The sequence below is a fragment of the Berghia stephanieae genome, chromosome 4 (genome assembly GCF_034508935.2).
Source record: "Berghia stephanieae isolate SIO BIC M18660-M18661 chromosome 4, UCSD_Bste_1.3, whole genome shotgun sequence".
Lineage (NCBI taxonomy): Eukaryota > Metazoa > Mollusca > Gastropoda > Nudibranchia > Aeolidiidae > Berghia > Berghia stephanieae.
Window position 1 is genome coordinate 62,314,734 of NC_088363.1, and position 20,972 is coordinate 62,335,705.

At 34.3% G+C, this 20,972-nt stretch overlaps 2 protein-coding genes across 3 annotated transcripts in view; one reads left to right on the forward strand and one right to left on the reverse strand.

Moving 5' to 3' along the window:
* Positions 1–10,020, reverse strand: part of LOC144970974 (uncharacterized) — a 91,913-nt gene extending 81,893 nt beyond the window's left edge. The window contains exons 1-2 of the mRNA XM_078911203.1: positions 9,716–10,020; positions 9,297–9,329 (exon numbers count right to left, since the gene is read on the reverse strand). The gene's annotated coding sequence lies outside the window, so the exon portion shown is untranslated. The remainder of the gene's footprint in view (positions 1–9,296; positions 9,330–9,715) is intronic.
* A 45-nt stretch (positions 10,021–10,065) lies between these two features.
* Positions 10,066–20,780, forward strand: LOC144970975 (leucine-rich repeat-containing protein 23-like). 2 transcript variants are annotated; one of them, XM_078911204.1, is made up of 10 exons: positions 10,068–10,270; positions 11,588–11,700; positions 12,561–12,735; positions 13,756–13,834; positions 14,105–14,235; positions 15,569–15,705; positions 16,723–16,799; positions 17,391–17,545; positions 18,709–18,801; positions 20,221–20,780. In XM_078911204.1, exons 1-10 carry the CDS (start codon positions 10,160–10,162, stop codon positions 20,284–20,286), a joined length of 1,137 nt encoding a protein of 378 aa, XP_078767330.1. In that variant the 5' UTR covers positions 10,068–10,159; the 3' UTR covers positions 20,287–20,780. The 2 variants fall into 2 exon arrangements, with proteins under 2 accessions (XP_078767331.1, XP_078767330.1); XM_078911205.1 differs by lacking the exon at positions 18,709–18,801 and having other exon boundaries at positions 10,066–10,270.
* Positions 20,781–20,972: the final 192 nt, after the last annotated feature.

A 20,972-nucleotide genomic window follows, 5' to 3' on the forward strand; every position in this document is an offset into this window, starting at 1 on the left:
TGTGTTTAAGTAAGATACTCACTAGTCCTACACGCCTGATCAATCGCACCATCCCAAAAAAACATTTTTAAATATGTAACCTTTAACGCTGATAGTCAAATTGAGAGAATCGAGAGGGAACTAATCAGACAAATGTGGTCGAAAAACAATGAAAAAAAGAACAGAGTGATGTCAACTTCCTTTACTTTATTGTTTGTAAACAAAATAAACAGCTATATTTGTCTGAGCGGGCATAAGGGTGTGCCACATACCCCGTGTTTTGACAGGTCAAAAATCTACTGATTTAATATAACAGCTGCAAAACAAACAAGTTACTTCACAGGGAACGTTTCGTGCTCAAAGCTCTTCTTTCTCGGTCAATAACGAAAACAATGAAATCAGACATGCCTCACGTAACACCCAGCTAGACTGGAGTAAAGATCTCCAGCCAATCTGGACTTTAAGCATTGGACAAAAATGAACATGACAAGCTTCTAATGGGGGTAATAATATAATACGTAACAAAGAATGTTTCGGTCTCAAATCCTTCATCGGTCAACAACAAAAGCAATTAAAGATGGCCATACTATATACAACGTTTAGAATGAAGAGAACAGAAATCCGTAGAGCGTCATTCTCATAAGTAAATGAGTACATTTATTACTAAAGAATTCGACTCAAACCGAAACTGACCTTTTGACCCCGTGCTAGGTTGTATTATGATTCATATTTTTTTTTAATACCTCAATATTCTCAAACTTTACAAATAATGAATTCCTTCTATCTGAAATGGAGACGGGTTTGTCATACATTAAGAAGACCAGGGTGCAATGTCACTCGCCAATCCCTTGATTGCAATCCCCAAGGGACTAGAAGCGTCCAAAACAGAGGCACTCACTGTCAGACGAATTGAAAATGGCAGGCCTCACCTGTGAGGCTACCAAGAAGATGGCCAAGGACAGAACTGTCGTACTCTGGAAAACCCCATAATTTAACATTTGGCCAGAAAACTCTTCCTTCAAAAATCGATCGATTTAAATGACCCTCATCTTGGCAAAAAAAAAAAAAATAATAAAAAAAAAAGTCTCAAACGTGGGACTTTGCAAAGTCCAGATTCCGGCAGAGAGGTAGATGGCGGACGCTCGTAGAGGCCCTGTGCTCCACAAGGAGCAAAGAGAATTAAGTCAAGTGAGCCAATTAAATCGCTAATTGTACGTGACCCATCGCTGCTATCTGGTCTATGATGGAATGTACAAGACTCTAAAAAAATTAATTAAAATTCCCTTTATACATCCCATAGGGGAAATTTGTCTCTGGGGTCTATTCCAAGGGAAAACTGGAATAACTCAGGCGTCAACCGCAGTTCAGCGTCGCAAATTGGGCTACGGAGAGGTGGCTTACTCAAGGTAGCGAGGCCGAAAATCATTAAATGAACAAATGTTTCAAATGAATATGTGACCTCACCTCTCAAAGCAGTATTATGCCGGGGTAAACTTGACGGCTATTACTCTCCTTTCAAAACTCTAGGAAAATCGTCACATTCGTCACGATTCAATGAGCATTTTTCTTAATCATTATTTGTTTTGTAAATCACAAAATAAGATAACAATTATTTGTTATCGATGTCAAAAAATTATGTGTAGTATTTACTTATCGCTTTAGAGTTTAAAAAGTCAATGTTTTGTATTGGGTGAGTATGTCATTTCGAGAAAAATCCGGAAAGAAGTAGTTAAGGAGAGGGTTGAAATTCGATTTTAAGCTTAACTTATATTACATTTAAATTTAAATAACTGACTTCATTGAGGAGCGTGACTTCTGTTTTTTAAACTTCACAGAAACTTCAGCTTCCAAATTCGGATCCATTCTGACTTAAAACTTAAGTTTTTTTTTCACCTATTCCATTCCGACATTATACCAATTTAAGATCACTGGTCACAAATGCTTTTTATTTACAAAAACAAATAAACGCAGAGCTCAAATTTCTTATTTACTTATTTATCTAATTTAAATTCATATTTTTTCATCACAGTATCTCAGTCACCTTGACACAACTTCAATTTACTGCAGTCTCTATCAAATGTGTTATAATTTTCAAGTTGAAACGCGTTTCGCTACTAGCGGAAATTTTATTTCCAGGAGTCAAATAAAATATCGGAGAAAACAATCAAATTATGGGCGCGGTATGCAAAGGTGTGTGCGTGTGTGTATGCGTGTATGTGTGTGTGTGTTACGCACTACATTATCACTCGGAAAAGGGAATGTAAGCATAAATCTAAATACATGAATTACAAAAAGTGGAGTATTCTATTACAGCTCCTTGTTATTAGATATTCTTTAACAATCAATAGCAATCATTTCCATTTTGAACATTTCTAATCTCAAATTGAATAAATTGCGAACACAGGTCTCCAAGTCATCAAAACTAAAGCGAATTTTACACGAAACAGTTTTATTTTAGTTTTTTTTTTTAATAAATGCAAAAGAATCAAGATAGCTAAACAACAACAACAAAAAAGATGGTCTTTGAATCGAAATCGTAAGTTCCGACTCGAGGTACCCTAAGACATTAAAAGTATACCAGACACCGCAGACCACTTCCCGATGGATCAAATCAAAACAAAAATTATTGGACTTCTGCGACTCCTTCAAGGGGACTTCTTTTGCACTTAAAAGGAATTGATTACAGTAAAAAAAAAAATACTTATAATAACTTTTCTTTTAAAATTTATTTAATTAAATTAAGAAAAGAAAGACAGTGAATACGTTATGGGCCCTGTGGGTCTTGTACGTACAAGAATTAGATTTACAAGACAAAAAGGGAATATATTTATATAAGGGCAGTAGCAAGTGAAGGGAGGAAAAGAAACATATTTTCTTAAACTTTGCCAGAGACACTTGTAAATCATCCGTGATTGTGAGATCCAAAAGAACAGTATTGTATCTAAACCTGATCAGTTTGGTTATAACTATTTTAAATATTATAGTGAAAATCGGACAGGCTCACTATAGTACTGCAGTTAATCTGAGTTAAACCATTTTAAAAAAGAGCTTTAATAAAGAGCAATACACGATGTAATACTTTAATGAGGTCCCGACTCAAGCAGCAACGACGAACAATGTAGGGCGAGACATGTAGACTGTAAGGCGTTATAATTTCTGAGAGAGAATGCTGTTACCGGCTATGTACTCATTTTAAACCTGAATAGGTTAACAAAATGCAAGGTCAGAGTTTTTTCCGAGGATTCAACAATTGCGCTGCCAGCAACAGGACTCGAACCTTCAACCTGATACCACTAAGCCGTATTTACAATACACTGCATTGAACCCATCGTCAATCCTTCCGTTGACGTAATATCTGACAAGTACCAATAAACAAACAGCTTCAAAAAAAGAACAAAATACCGTGTTTGGTATTTTGTTCTGTTTTGAAACTGTTATATAAATTTTTATTAATAATTTTTTAACACTCCACAGCTTCTGGCAGCTTAGTATCATTTTGATAATATCTCACAGAAATTTAAGCATAGCCCTATCATTTCTTACAACGCAGTTTGCTTTTTTTCTAAAATCCATTCAACATCCCTTGCTTGATTGATTTTTTAATTATTTTTTTTGTTGTTGGTGGGGGGGGGGGGGGGGGGGGGGGGGAATTCTGGGTTGTTTTTTTTTTTTGTTCGTTTATGGGGGTTTTTTTCTCTTGTAGTTGACTGAGTTTGTTTGTTTTTTTTTCTTGATTGTTCTTTTTTTTGTTTTGTTTTTTTGTTTTTTTTTGTGGGTTTTTTTCTCTTGTTTTTTTTTTTTTTTTTTTTTTTTTATTGTTAATTTGTTTTTTTGTATTTGTCCGTTTTTTTTTTATTTATTATTTTTATTTTTAAACTGTTTTGATTTGCACGTTTTCGTTGTTTTAGTTGTGTTTTCGTGTGTGTGTGTGTGTGTGTGTGTGCACGCGAGTTTCTATCTCCACTATATCTTCCATTAAAGACCACTCCAAAAAAAAAACCCAAAAAAAAAGAAACAAAATAAAAAAAAAAAAAGAAAACCATTGCATTCGTAACAACAACATCCATTGCAAAACAATAAACACATGCAAAGGTAAAAGTGGAGAGGGAAGGTGGTGCGGTGCGCCTTACAGTCTTAGCGTCACTTTCGGTTGCTATGGAGACCAAGATCGTTACAATGGGGAGAAAACTATGACACCGACCGACGTGGCCCAATCAATAAAGCGATTTCAATAAATCTTTGATAGGCTTTTGTCCTTTCCTTTACTTCCCCTCGCCCCTTTGCAGCCTCGCGCTTTATTTACTCCCAATATCGCATTTGGGTACAACGATTTCTTGCTTCAGTGTGGTGAAGTTGACTGCAATAGACAGTGGTTTGCTTACAATACTACCTATGTACTTTGAATGATCTTCTCTTTAGAAAAGCAAAGGTTAATATTAAATATCATCTCTCTCTCTCTCTCTCTCTCTCTCTCTCTCTCTCTCTCTCTCTCTCTCTCTCTCTCTCTCTCTCTCTCTCTCTCTCTCTCTCTCTCTCTTCTTTTTTTTTCTTTTTTCTTACTTTGTAGCGTCTTCAGATAAATCGATAACAATACAGTATTGGGAAATAAAACAATGCGTTCTAATAACCTGGAATCACATACACACACACACACACACACACACACACATGCATACAAGCATGCAAACACACTAACACACACATGGACAAATACACACAGGCACACATATCTATCATTACACACATAAGTTCCAATAATAAGTCATTATTTAAGAGAGAAAAGGCACAGAGAAGAGTAGTGTGTATGTTTGTATGTATTTATTGTGCGTGTCTGCATGTGTGTGTGAGAAAGTGTGTATGTTTGTGTGTTTGAGAGAGCGAGAGGGGATGAGAAAAAGAGAGAGACAGTGAAAGAGAGAAGGAGAGAGAGAGAGAGAGAGAGAGAGAGAGAGAGAGAGAGAGAGTGGGGGGGGGGGGGGACCAAACATTTAAATCAAGAGGTGATAAGGATACATTTGTAGGAATACAAACAGGACAAACTGCATTCTTCAAGCTGTTCAAATTGGGAGGCACGTTAGAGAAGATGAGTATAGACATGGTCCAATGGCGCCTTGCAAAATTAATAATGCGGTCTACTCCATATTTTCACCATATTTTCGGAGTGCTCTGCATCGAAGCATGTCTCAACGACAGGCAACAACAGAGTGCCATCCTCCTAGACTAATGTCATTTACTTTTTCAAAGAATCCTAGTCAATCCAGCACTGTCACTCGGTCTGATTTAGTTCTGGTGGAACTCTCTTGACTGAGACATCCTATCCTAAGGCCAGCAAGTAATTGTTATTGTCCATTTAACATTACATTGCTCCTATGAAATAAGATTTTTTTAAAAACAAACAAACAGAAATCAGCCAACACAAACCAGGCACCAGAATGGAACCCTTAAAGGAAACGAATAGGAATAGGAGCAAGACAAAGAAACACCTAGATATGTGACCTCGATAAAGATACGTAGAAGACTGGAACTATTTAGAAAGAACTAGAAAATTTAGTCCAGGATAGAGGATGATCGCCTTCTGTGGTCGTCTCCATAAGGAGAGATGGAATAAGTAAGCAAGCAAGTAAAGCTATAAAGAATCTAAAAATTAGACAGTTTGTTGTTTGTCTGTCTTCAAAATTACCAGAACACTTCTGATCGTGCTGTCCAGCATGACTAAATCAAAGCTATGTGGTCTAATGATATGACACTCACCTTCCTGGGTTCGAGTTGCACTCTAAGCAGCGCATAGTTGAGCCCTTGGAAAAGGCTATTTACTCAAATTCTCTCACCATACTCAGGTATACAATGAGAACCTGGCTGTTAATAGCGTCGTCTCTGTCAGAAATAATTGTAATATTTTCTGTCTCGTCCTACATGTTATGCGTTGCTGTTGGGTAGGGACACTTTGTAAAGCACTTTGGGTACATGTGGATACTGCATAATATAAATGATCAGGTTATCCTTCAGCAAAACAATGTAACATTCATGATCAGTTACAGAGCACATATAATTATCTCCGCTCCAGGAACAAACAATGAGACAGAAATGAGAGACACTACTTCCAGGAGAAAAAAAGTGTGAAAGGGTCTCTTGTGAAGCAGTTGATATTATATATTTATTTGTTTAAGTATGAGATATGTGATTTGGTTTTAAATGTTAAGACATGTGCCTACGGACCAATATTTCGAATCAGATTCTCTTTTTTTCGAATACAATTTTATCAAAATTATAAGTTCTGTCATGTACTCGATGATTAAAAGTTATTAAACAAAGAAGCAGGATATAAAAGAAGCATTTTAATTAATAGAAATTCTGATACACTACAGTATCGAGTTATTTCACAAAGTAGGTTATTAGTAATAATTACAATTACAATGTGGGAGACTTGGTGGTAATAACTGTATTAACAATTAACAAACGCAAAACAAAAACCACACATCTGGAGATCATCAGCAAAACATGTTTTTAAAAATAAGAGACCTGGAAAATAAAGAGTGGCATTGAGATCAACTGCTATGGTGTCTCGTCTTGTAAAAAATTCAGGGGATGTTTGACACGATCAGCAACAAGATTGGTGGTAATTATACTAAAACCTTAGTCTCAGCATTGCGTCCTTGGATAATGCACTTTAAGATTACCCGACTCACTTGTGAATTAACATTTTGCTGCAATAGTAACATGTTATTTAGGTGCCTTTTGTTAAGAATGGAAATGACGTACCATAAGGTCCTGCTTATGGAATAAATGAATCACGGCAAAGTATACTGAACAAGGTGTTGTCATAATGGGGGGGAAAAAAGTCCTTCAGAGCCAAAGGACCCACGGAATCTGATTTTATCCTGGTTTCTGGTGGTTATTCTTTGGATAGAATACTGGTCCATCACTAAGTACTGCTAGACTCAGCTTATCACTGCTGAGTGGAGGAAGGTTTTAAAAAAAACATTACCCCTCCTGACTCAGATGTGAATGAACAATTTGCTGTTGGTAATAACAGATATATCTTGTTTTAATGTGGGTTCTGCTGAAGGAAGAAATAAAGAATTGCGGAGTGCATTGAGCATTGCGAAACCACAGAGGCCAATGTAACAAGAATTAATCAGGGTTTTTGATTGCTACTCCTTGAACAGGATGCTAGTCTATCACAAAGTAATAACAGAACAGCTACCCAATCAGTGCTGAGTAGATTGAGAATTCAGAAAAAACATCAACTAAACCCTGGACTAATACTTATCCTCTTGCTTTTGATTTAAATACTCTAACAATTGATCCCAAAAGCTCTGGAACTAATGTTGTATCATAACTCTAAAAATAATTTTGTATCATTCAGTAAAGTACTTGATACACCCAGCTCAAATGTGAAAGAGAACGACTTTTGCCAGTGTCAGATAGCTTAAGAGAGCAAGTACAAAAAATATACGTTATAATTATGGAATCAAAAGTGAGTTCCACATGACCTGATCAAAGAATGAATGAATCATTTTGTGACTTGTATTAAATATATTGAAACTGTGTAATAATGATATTATAATGTGCATATTTGTTTATTTGCTGTTGCTCTCATTTTCCTTCTCCTTCCTGAAAAGAAAAGCTTGAGCTTTTACACAACGTAATATCCACCTAACAAACTCATAGTGCTTTACAAGGATTCTCAAGCCAAAATCAACACAAGACAAGACATCTCAGCTCAAAAGCATTACTAGAATTTAAACCACAGAAAGAAAGCTGGTATCAGTCAGCTGCTTATTTTACACCGAAATATGGTGAGAGACTGTGAGTAAAGAGATTCTTCCAAAGACTCAACTTCGACCCCCCCCCCCCCCCCCCCCCATACACACAAACACAGTCCTCAATTTGTCAAATCTGAATTACTGATATACATTTATTTAACATAATAGAGCATAATTATGTAGAATTACAAAATTTCGACTCAAATTTCAGAACTTCATGAGCATCTCTAAGTCGTTTAAACTTATTGAAAACTACTCGGGGTATACGATTTTAAGGATTTTGAAGTTTCATTTAACCCTTGTGATGATAAAATGTTGATCTCTAAAGTTAACTATCACGACTATTATTTTCATCTACTAAAAATTACGAATTTTTTACGTTTCAAGTAGGCAGGTCTGCACTCCCCACCCTCTTAAAATAAAAATCAGAAAACATATTTTCTTTCATGACAACAACCAGAACACTAATCACAAACACGATGCTTAAAAGTGTTACAACACATGATATTGATTTCCTCTACACACTGATTCACAGGTGTGATGTCTGCAGAGTTCAAACCCAAATCTAGGAACTATTGTAGTCCTTAAAAGCCATTAGCCCATGAAGCCGGAGTTAATCCCGGTTTCTTTATCATGAAATGGACAACAGCAATTGCTTGCTATCCTTTGGACAGGACGCTACTCAATCACAAAGTACTTTCCACCATATCTAACACACCAAGCTACCCAATCACTACTAGGTGGACAGGGGGGGTCCAAAAATCTCGACTGCACCCGGGATTGATCTTGGTCCCTTTGCATGTGAAGCAAGTATTCTACCAACTGAGCTATTTGAAAACCACGGCAGTCTACTTTTCACACCCATTTACCCCATCTTGGTGTGAAATATAACTTAAAATGCTGCATGTAAATTACACGATGTTTAATCTGTGTTGAGAAGTTTCCATGAGGAATATAAATATTGCTAAGTTATATGGATTACATGGAGTTTAATATTATCATGAAAGTAGGGGAAAAAATAATTGAGAACCGACATAGATCGATAAACTGCCTCTATATGTAGAAAGTAAAACAGAAAAAATGGGGAGGGGGGGGGTGTTTGTTTTTTATTTTTGGTTTGCATTTGGGTTTTGTTGGGTTGTGTTGTCTTTTTTTTTTGTCTGTTTGATTTTTGTTTTTGATTTGTTTTTTGTTTTTTATTTGTTTTTGTTTTTTTTTGTTTGTTTGTTTTCTTTCTGTTTTGCTTTGTTTTTGTTTTATTTTGTTTTGTTTTTTTCCAAAATCATGCAAAATATTTAAGACAATGCAGAAAAGAAAAATAACAGGAAGACTTTATTCAGAACTGCTCTATCTACAAACAATTGACTTTGAGAAGAGACATATATGAGCAAATGAAACAATTCTAGATAAAGTACAAAGACAGGACACGCATTATAAGTTCGTAAATATATGTCAGTCAGACTGCTAATCTCTCCTGTCTGCTAATGATGGAAATATCATTTTATCACTCATCAACATGGAATAAAGTGGCTTTAACAATAATGTTCTTACCTATTTTGTCGTTATTGAACCCTTGCCTCACACCTGTGAAACAAAAACAAGTCCATTAATTACTTTTAAAAAGTTCGTTATCAAATTTCCCTCATTTCTTAAACAAAAAAAGCGAGTTAACAATTACACACATAATGAATGAAAACTTTACATCCAATCTAACCCTTGAAGACATGTGCATCGGAAAACGTACCGAATTTTCAGCCTTTCCCTGAAACGACACTTTACAAACAATAATCAGTGACTGGGACATTTCTCGGTTGCCAAGAAGGTCGATCAAAATACCGTCTATCGTCACGATATGAAAGTAAGTCTAAAACCCAAATTTATCACATTTCACAAAAAAATGTAAAATCATTACTTCATAGTGGTGAGGAAAGTAGATACTAAATCAATATGAATGAACGAATTTCAATTACCTATGCATTCACATCCAGGAAAGAAATATTACACGACACTCGCAGGTGCTATGGTTTACGTTTGGTGAGGTTGTCAAAGTTGAGACATTTCGTTACCTTTCGTCCCCAATCGAGGAATAAATTGTTAGATTGGTCCAACCCACAAATACTCTCAAACCCTAAAAACTCACTGTTGTAAATATCATCTTTTATTTCCTACAAGGCAATTAATTATTTTAAGAAGTACTCTACGATCAAATAAAAATAATTAGAAAAATAATCAAAAAGTTATATTGATCAAAAAAATCTTTAAAACTTATTTTTTTAATTTTATTGTTCGAGAACAATTTTATTCTAATAAACCGGAAGTTGTGGTTGTCCCAGTAACCGAGACGCCATAATAAGTTCGCTTCTTGGTTTACAACTCTTTCGTGATACACATTAAAGTTTTATACATTATCAAAAATGTCTGACGAAGAAATGGAAATACCACCCGAGGCCGAGGGTGAAGAGGAAAATACAGGAGAAGATGAAGAAGGAGAAGGTGAAGGAGAGGAAGAACAAGAAGAGGAAGAAGTGAGTATTCGGCGAAGTCAAAGTAAAGGTGTTCTGTTTAGATTCTATTCTATAGTTAAACTTTGATGATATTTTTATTTATTCAATAATGAAGTTAATCAATAGTTTTAGCACCGTCTATTGTTAATGTTATACAGTTTCATACATGTTACATTTGCATCTTTACCACTTTTTAGTTATATACAAACAATACGACATGTACATGAACATGTCGACGCGACTTAAAAAGTTAGGTACACTTCACTTACTTTCACTGTCTTCATCAAAATTAATTGTTCGGGAATATTTTTTAAGGAGAAGAAAAAGAAAAGAAGAGATTATTATAAAATACCTACGGAATTCCCATTCAGCATAACAAAAGAGTTACTGAGTTACTGTTAAGTAACAGTCCGGATTGCAAGTCATAGTCATACATCGGTTGAACTTCCATTGCTCGTGTCTACTTTAGTTTCTTTATTGTGCAGAAAAGAGCATTAAAATTGTTGTTCATTATATGTTCATCTCTTGAAAGCTTACTTGTTTTGTATTGGTTTTGTTTTTCTGCTACATCAGCAGCAGTAGTATTAATATTCGTTGAAGCAGAAACAGTAGTAGTGTAGGGGCAGTAGTCGTAGTAGTAGTAGTAGTAGTAGTAGTAGTAGTAGTAGTAGTAGTAGTAGTAGTAGTAGTAGTAGTAGTAGTTGTTGTTGTTGTTGTTGTTGTCGTTGTTGCTGTTGTTTTGGTAGTAGTAGTAGTAGTAGTAGTAGTAGTAGTAGTAGTAGTAGTAGTAGTAGTAGTAGTAGTAGTAGTAGTAGTAGTAGTAGTAGAATTAGTAGTAGTCTAGTGGTGGTGGTGGTGGTGGTGGTGGTAATAGTAGTAGTAGTAGTAGTAGTAGTAGTAGTAGTAGTAGTAGTAGTAGTAGTAGTAGTAGTAGTAGTAGTAGTAGTAGTAGTAGTGGTAGTAGTAGTAGTAGTAGTAGTAGTAGTAGTAGTAGTAGTAGTAGTAGTAGTAGTAGTAGTAGTAGTAGTAGTAGTAGTTGTTGTTGTTGTTGTTGTTGTCATAGTGGTTGTTGCTGTTGATGTACAAATATTAGTGATGGTGCCGATAAGGGTAAGCTCAGAGTGACATATCGTTTTACAAACATATTACATTAGAATTATTATCCTCCTGTAGATATACCTAGATGTCAGTGAAAACTTTCTTAAAGATATATCATACCCCAGTTCACTGACAGAGATCAGATGAGAATTAATTGGATTTCTCCAAATAGCAGTTTGTTGTGATAAATTATCAACTCTTTTGATCTCTTATTATTATTATTAATTGTTTCATTTGCAGACAACTCCCCCAAATCCTTTGTCAGAGGATGTGATAGCAGAAAGTTTATCCTTGCTTTGTAAAACGGGTGATGGGCTCTCACATGCCTATGTCAGGCTTGATGTCCATGAAAGGTGAGTGAAAATTCTTTTAAAAAATTGCATTAGAATTGACTTTTTCACCTTTGCCTTTGTTGTACAGTTTTAACCTTCCTGTTACTATGAAAGGTCTGTTTTTGCTTTTATAAGTTAATTTATACTCTCAACTCTTTAAGGGGAGGTTTGGATCCATATTGGGCGGTTTTAATCATTCTGTATTGTCATTATAGGATTTTTTAAAAACACTATCTTGTTGATAAGCATTTTGCGTCCTCATTCGGGGGTATCAAAAAGTATAACAATATTGTGGAAAATTTTCGCAAAAACTAATGAAAGAATAACCCCCATATTCTTCCCTCTAATCATCATTGTAGCATTTTGTCACCATAGGGAGATTTTACAGTTTTAGTGTATAGGATACTTATAATAACATTACAAAGTTGTAAAATGTTGGGAATCAAAATTTTATGACAAAATTGATGTTTAAAATCTATAATTTGGAATATAAGTCAAAAATACATATAACCTATCAAAAAAATATCTCTATGGTGACATAATACATTATTATATCAATTTTATGAGATAGATTCTGAGAAATATTTGACAGTATCCCATACCCCTAGAAAAATGACTTATTGAGAAAATAGCTTTCCGTTTTTCCCACATTTCTTAATACCGATATCCTTTTCGACCGTGTTTTTCGTGCCTTTATAGTATATTTTGAGAAATTGCACTTCAGGAATATTATTTATAAGATAATAAAATATCGTTTCCACCAAAATCTCAAGATCCATTTTTTTTTTTTGCAGATTTTCCAAATAATTAGACCCAAACCTTTAAAAAAGACAATAATAAATATATAAAAATTAATGATTCTAAAACCTTTTTCATTGCAGGGAAATTACAGACATCGAATTGTTGTCTTCCTTCATACATTTACGGTACATTGATGTCAGTAAAAATTCTCTCAAAGATATATCACCCCTCAGTTCGTTGACACATATGTTGACACTGAAAGCAGATGAGAATCTCCTAACAACAGCAAAACTTGAGGAAATGCCTTTCTTACAGGTAAATGAAGATGAATTTAATCAAGGGTTATACTCAAGTCAACGTGTAATGATTTTGCGCATAAAATTACAAAGAATCTTGAACCAAGAGGCTTAAAGTTTTAAAATCTAATTCATTTTTTAATGTTTTTTGTTTTGTTTTGTTTGTTTTTGTTTTTTGTTTTTATTTAGTTTTTGTTGTTTGTTTTTCTTTGTTTATTTTGTTTGTTTTTTTATTTGGGGGTTTTTTGTCACTGTTTGTTTTTGTTTTTTGTTATTTTTTGTTTTGTTTTTTTTTTTTTTTTGTTTCTCTTGTTTTGTTCTGGTTTTATTTTGTCGTTTGTTTGTTTTGTTTTTTTTTTTTTTTTTTTTGGTTTTTTATTTATTTATTTTCATTTTATTTATTTTTTAACAATAGAAAATTAATAACTACCTAATACCAACCAATGCTTATATGTATGTGCCTTTATAATAATGAAGTTTTCAGGTTTGAAATACAAGTAAAAAATGAGAACTGATGTTGCTAAAGATAATCAACCTTTACACACACACATAGCATATTATGTCTGCGAGTCAACAAGCAGAAGTCAATTTACAATGAATGAGAGTGAGGTTTCAGCTGGTGGAAGTGGTTCTAGGAGATTCTTAAGCCAATACAAAGATAATGATTACCAACCTCAGCATACTGTACATTTTAAGTGTTCAAATTTAGAGCGATGCCAGTCAACAATGCTTTTGAATATGTATTTGAATATGTATCGGGCTAACATGATTGTGCATTATGCTAGCAACAGGGAGTTACTGAGATGACAATAATTGTGTGTGGTAGATATTATCAAGTGTGTACTTGAATCTTATACAAATCATGTGAATTTGGAATCAATCATAAAGTATTTAGATAGGTAATCACAAAGGCTTAAAGGTAAAGGCAGTAGTCGACGTTGTAATAGTGTTAGTATGGGTAATAACAAATGAAGCATTACAAAGTATTTTTATCACAGTCAAACCATGTAAATTCATTTTATAAAAATTCAATTTACAGGTTGCAAGTTTCAACAATAACAAAATCAATTCAACAGAAGGTATTAACCACCCAATGTTGGAACATTTAAGTCTGAACAGTGAGTATTTCTTTTCTATTGAAAAATTTGATTTTGATATCACCAATTGTGTGAATTTTAGAATGGGAGTTTATAACGCATGAAGTTTCAAATGCAATTTTCTCAATAACAAATGACTCTAAAGCCTGTTGTGAAAGGTAAATAAATGGCATGCGACAGTTTAAAAAAAATGTTTTATAGTGGTTTTTCTCTGTTGTACTGTAATAATTTTTTTAATACGCTAAAAAAAACGTCCCTTTTAATTTTGTATCTGAAATAAAATGTCCACAGACAACCAAATAAAGGAAGTATCTGGGTTTGATGGCTCAAAACTCACAAGACTTCACACTCTGGAACTTAGGGGAAACAAAATGGAAAGTACAGATGGGATCTATCTAGCTTGTGTCAAAAACTTGTTTTTGGTAAGATTGTGTAATTTATAACAGTGACTACTTTACTATTGCCATATAATGTCGGTCCAGTATTTGGGTAAACGTGACACTCTCCAAAATCACTATTGGGAGTTTTCAGATCAAGCTAGTGGACTTGGGTGCTGGACGTCTTCTATGTGCTAAATCTCATACAATATGAGCCAGCACAGGCTACTCATTCATACCCGAGTCCATTGTAGAGTCCATTACCCAAAAATTCAAACATCGCATTTCAACATTCACTTAAATTGAGCAAAATAGCATTATTAGTTAAGAGATTCATATAGCGCAATATCAACTATATGGCTCTAAGAGGTTTACAAGGGGTCCCTTGTCAACACCAACACTAAATATTTAGGATGAAACATGATGCCTACAAGCAATATATAGGGGTACAAGCAATGGTACAATTTTTTTTTTCTGACAGAGACAACAACTGTTAATGGCCAGGTACTCATTTTACACCCGAATACGATGAGAATGTGAGTAAAGAACCTTATCCAAGGACTCAACTATGCGCTGCTCAGAGTGGGACTGAAACCCAGGACCTTCCGAAACGAAGGCGAGTGTCATACCACAAGACCACACAGCTATTTTGTTTTGTTTATTTATTTGATTTTAGGGGTTTTATGGCACTTGCAATACTATTACATTTTAGCACCTCTAAAAAGGAAAATAATACTATAATCAAAAGATTAAGGTCAAGCTAAGAAGTGCCTGAGAAGAAAAGGGGGACAAGTTCAACAGAGAACTGAAGTAAATCAAAGAGCAATATTTTTTTTTTAAAACCATTTAAAAGCCCCACAAGGACACTGTCACAGGATCTGAGGATTTACTCAAATGATTACATAGGAATTTAATCTAAGAACCTATCAGTGTAAAAATATATGTAATTATAATGGGTGGTTTGTTCTCATGGGTTATGCAGCACTTGTGTCACTTCTTGGTCATTTCAGTGCATGTAAAAAGAGAATGTGATACACGAGTCAAAATGTTTAGATCTATCTATCAATAACCAAAGAAAAACATAAGACAAAAGTACTAACTCAACAGAAATCAGAAGTAGATCCAAGAGCAGTCTAATACCACTAAAAAGTTCCTGAATGACAATGCTACAGGATCCTGACAAAATGGATACATTCAGACGGTCACAAAATAAACATAATTGTTAAAGGTTAAGAAATTAAGTTTCACTCTCACTCTCAACTAAAGACTTCAGACAAGGCCAGGGCAAATCCTCTAATTCTTCACGCTATATTACTTGATTGATGCATTGGGTCACACATGTCTTTACTATTGTTAAACCAATTCAATTGCTTTTCAGGCAGCCAACATGATCAAACGGATAGAGGGAATGAGCCGGCTGCCCAGTCTAACAACTCTTCATCTTAGGGAAAATCAAATTGAAAATTTAGAAGGATTTGATGAATGTCAAAACAGCCTGCAATACATCAATCTCCGGTGAGTGATAAAGAACATGACCTGAATAAAATAGAAATGGTGTAAAGCTGAAGTTGTTTTGTTCTTTTTAATTAGTCAATTACCAGGCATTTTCTTATAATTATATGACAAAAGTGTAAAAAAAAAAATCACTGTGCAAAGACTATCATATCTTTTATAGACCTTTCTTAATATGTAGTTGTAGGACAGTACCCTGCTCATAATTTGGCACTGTATTTCATTTGTAAAATATTTATTGGGAAGTTGGAGAGTTGCGGCTATTCCAATTACATTTTTCATGGCTTCATGCACCCCATCATTGTGGTCAAAGAATAAAGGTCTTAGTCTTAGTTTCAAGTAGTCATTTCAGGTTATGAATCATTAACTTTGATTGGGGGAGGGGATTGTAAATTTTCTTATATGTCTAGATCTAATCGACATCCTAACTGTTAAATAGCTTAGGAAATAAAATAGTCCTTCAGAATCATAAGGCCCATGGAGTCAGAGTTTATGTTTGTTTCTATAGCGTTAAATAGGCAATTGCATGCTACCTTTTGGATATGACACTAGTCTGTCGTAAAGTATATATTCTTTTGACCCAGCTACCAAATCACTGCTGGATGGACAAGAGGTTAGGGTAGGGAGTCAGAAAAAAATCTTGACTTCACCCTGGTTCAATCAGGGCCCCTTTGAGTGTGAAGTGAGTGCTTTGCCTTCTGTGCTGTCAGGACCTTCCCCCCCCCCCCCCTTTCAATTGTTATGGTTCAAAAAGAATATTAATTGTCCTCATCCTTGCATCACATACACCTGAAGTTTACCACTAAGGTTGTATCAATGTAATTATGGTATTTTCTATTCACATCTTCTCTTTGGTGCTTTGGCAGAGCATTCCCAAATTCGCAAAGTTTTAGTCTGAATATTTTAACATGATTTAAGTATTAAATACCGCTTGACAACGTGTATATATACATATGTATTAATCTGAATAACTATCTGATAGGTTTGTAATTCCCTATTGTGGTCAACTCTATTTTTCAGAGGAAACTTGATAACATCCGTAAAGGAATGTGCCAAAATGAAAGTCCTTTCAAATCTTCGAGCTTTAGTATTGAGTGGTAAGTGAAAGTCTGTAATTTTAGGATTTAAAAAAATTTGTTTCGTGTTGTTTTTTTATTCCCTCCATCCTGCCTTTTTTCTTTTTTTTCTTGTTTTACACTCTTAAAACAAAATTTAATTCTTTTATCTGATAGAAACATCGCCTAAAAGGACCAAATAATACTAAGACCGCAAGAATAGAATAGATTTAATAATGAGAAAATTATTCAATTTCATTATACAGTGATAGGACTCCATGATGGAATGTGTTTTTAATACTACTGAGAGAAAAAAAAAGCATGTACCATGAGTTTTGATCTCATCTTATACATTTTTAGTTATTGCTGCTTATATCCATCGTAGCAGATCGCATCATTGTTAACAGCTGTTACAATATGGTGCACCTTGAAAATTACTGAAATTAGTCAAGATTAAGGTCAACAAAATTTTAAGATCCCAAGATCTTGATTTTAATCCAGTGGCACTGCGTTTACATTTTGCATGGATGTATTGGTGTGCTCGATTTCAAAACTAGCAAGTTAATAATTTTGAAACTTTTCACATTTTAACATGTTTGTCTCCATGACCTTTTGTTTATTTTAATAAATCAGAGAATCCATGTGCTGAGGAAGATGATTATAGAATGGAAACGTTAATTGGAATTAGAACCTTGGAGAGACTGGACAAAGATGAGTATACAGAAGAAGAGAGGACTGAAGCAGAAGAGATCTATCAACAGAGGAAACAAGAAGAGGAAGAAAAAGCTGTAAGTGCAATTATTTTGAGTTGTGTAGCATTAATGCAAACTAAAGTAGATGATTGTATAAGAAATTAATAATTACTAGATTGTATAATAAATTAATAATTACTATTCTCAAAGGCGAGTCTCGACAGACTGATGAAGAATAGATAGATACTGCACAGCATACTGTGAATATATGCAGATTATTCAGGATTTTTATCTTTTTAATGTAGATGTGCTCACATCAAGTTAAGGAAATTATTACAATGGAAATATGTATAAGATAACTTTGATGATGGGACCAGAGCAAAATGCCGATTATATCCAACCCCTGTTAAATCAGATAATAAGTGAAATCAGTAGTAGTAGTAGTAGTAGTAGTAGTAGTAGTAGTAGTAGTAGTAGTAGTAGTAGTAGTAGTAGTAGTAGTAGTAGTAGTAGTAGTAGTAGTACTGGTAGTAGTAGTGGTAGTAGTAGTAGTAGTAGTAGTAGTAGTAGTAGTAGTAGTAGTTGTTGTTGTAGTAGTAGTAGTAGCAGCAGCAGCAGCACCAGTAGTAGTAGTAGTAGTAGTAGTAGTAGTAGTAGTAGTAGTAGTAGTAGTAGTAGTAGTAGTAGTAGTAGTAGTAGTAGTAGTAGTGGTACTAGTAGTAGTAGTAGTAGTAGTAGTATAGTAGTAGTAGTAGTAGTAGTAGTAGTAGTAGTAGTAGTAGTAGTAGTAGTAGTAGTAGTAGTAGTAGTAGTGAGAGTAGTAGTAGTAGTAGTAGTAGTAGTAGTAGTAGTAGTAGTAGTAGTAGTAGTAGTAGTAGTAGCAGCAGCAGCAGCACCAGTAGTAGTAGTAGTAGTAGTAGTAGTAGTAGTAGTAGTAGTAGTAGTAGTAGTAGTAGTAGTCGTCGTCGTCGTCGTCGTCGTCGTCGTCGTCGTCGTCGTCGTCGTCGTCCTTGTTGTCATCATCGTTGTGGTATGCTCAATACAATTCTATCAGAACATGAATTGTTGAATTATAATAAAACAAGTAATATAGGCTTTTTTTTTTCATTTTGTTGGGTTGCTTATTAGCAAATCCACTATACCTTAACTGTAATACTGTTACTGTGTCTATTAATTTTCCATAGCAGGTGGATCTGCATAGATTGTATTCAAATACTATATTCAAAAATCTTCTTTGTTTATCTAAATTCTTCATACAGTTACTGGCATTGAAAATTATGCAAGACATATTGAAAACTGAAATCGAGGCTATGCAATATGGGGAAGAAGGAGAGGACTATGATTATCAAATGGTTAAGGAAAAGAAAATACAGTTTCTGTTGTTTGTTGTTGCCATTTTGTTGCATTGTGTTTTGATTACCGATGTTGCATTTGTTTTTATATTTTATAATTACAGATGTCTTAAAGTGTTGCATAACAGTTTTGAAAAAAAAAATTTAATTTGAGCTTTTATTTTTCTCACGATAAAAAAATGTTATTGTTGAAATATGGAAATATTGTAAAGTTTCACTATATAGTCTATCGCTCGACATTTTTCATAATTGGTAGCAAATGGGTGCTTAAAAAAGGAACTCCTTTTTTTCTAAACTGTAGGTGTGATTTTAAGCAAATAATGAATAAAAGTGTTTTCTTTAATGGCGTTTTACCTAAATAAGATGCCTTATTTTCTTGGTACAATCTATGAGTCAGATTGAGTAGTGTTGTGCAAGAAGGTGATGTACTGTCAACATTTTGACAAAGGAGAGAATATAAATTGTTTCACTTTGAGACCAAAAAGCGGTTAGTTCCAATCTTTAGTCTGTATACAAAATTGCTCATTCTGAAATAGGACACAGAAAAATATAGGAGTCATTCAATAGCGTTGACAAATTAACCAAATCATTTTTAATCCTAACACTTTGCACATTACAACCACATTGAATGATCACATGTGACCTCTAAAAATTATCCCTGTACATTGGTCCTCACAATATACAAGGCATATTGAAAACTTAACATGGCATTGCTTTTATGATTTGCTAAAGGTCGGCTATGACATTAAATAAATGTTGTGATGCAGTGACCCCCACTCCAACCCCTTGTAACATATCGTGTATAAAGTTATCTACCTCAATTAATCAATAAAGTGAATAAATACCTAATAAAGTTCTCTTTAGGCATCTCCGAGTTGAAAGTTGTCTTAGGGTCTATTCCAAGAGAAGACAGGAATGACTCAGATCAGGGGTCAGCAGGAGAGCAGCGCCACAAATTGAGCTAGGGAGAGGTGACTTGCTCAAGGCACATAGTGTGGTGGATATACAAACTCGGTACCTTCTAGATACGAAGCAAAGACCATACTGCTGAGCCACACTGCCGCCTCAACACCCCCCCCCCCACCTCCCCATCAAGTCGTTAGGGCAAGACTGGGTCTCCTCAAACTACAGTTCTACAGTTCCATAGACTTTTTTGCATGTCCCGAGCAAGGAGTTTGAGGAAAACATGCTTGAGTGCAGTAATGGATATGTGCATATAAACTTGGCAACAATCAATATAAATAAAAATTTTCAACAAAAAAAAAAAAGAAAGAATGATACATGGACTCAATCTTTAAATTTTAAATCATACAAAGAAAGTTGACTTCAGATAAGAAAGATTTCACAAGAAAAGTAACGGGTATTTTTTTAATATCAGATAAATGAAATGGTTTTTTTTACCTTTTTCTTTTGAAACAGAATGAAGAGAATGCAGGCTCAGATAATGATGAGGAAACAGAGCCAACGCCAGAGGTTGATGAATAGAATATTGAATCTTCAAATTTACTACATATGTGTACAGTCATTACAAACCAAATTACTATTCTGTTGAAATACTGCGATGCATCATTTTTATTGCAGTTGTCATCTTAAAGAACTGCATTCACCATCAAAGGTGTTAAGATCGTCAAAGTTATTTTGAAAGTTTTCAGAAGTGGTTAGAGTGTAACAGGGATGTTGTTTTACTTTTTTTTAAAATTATAGTCATAAGATATCCATCAATCATACCGATTAGTAAATTTGAGTCAGAACATCCATATTTATAATAAATTTCAAATGTGGATTTACTGACACAAACTCTTTCAAATATTTTCTATTACAAAAACTCTCAAAATTCATATAAAGTTCTTGACTACTGATTATTAATGAATCTAATGGGATACCAGGCTATTTATTGTACAGCGTCCAATTTCTATTATATTTAAAATGCCATGAATCATAACATGTTGAAAAAGAATTAAACCGATATTAAAAATTCATTGTTTTCATTTTGTTCTTGTTTTTATTTATTACATCATATTGTGGCCAATTAACCCAACGAATTCTGATTTTACTCGCTATTGTTTTGTTATATAGTAAGATTTCAAATATATTTCAAAGAAATCTCATGACTGATGCCTTCTGGTCAGTGGAAACAGCATCATTCTTGCAGGCATTCATTAACTCCTTTG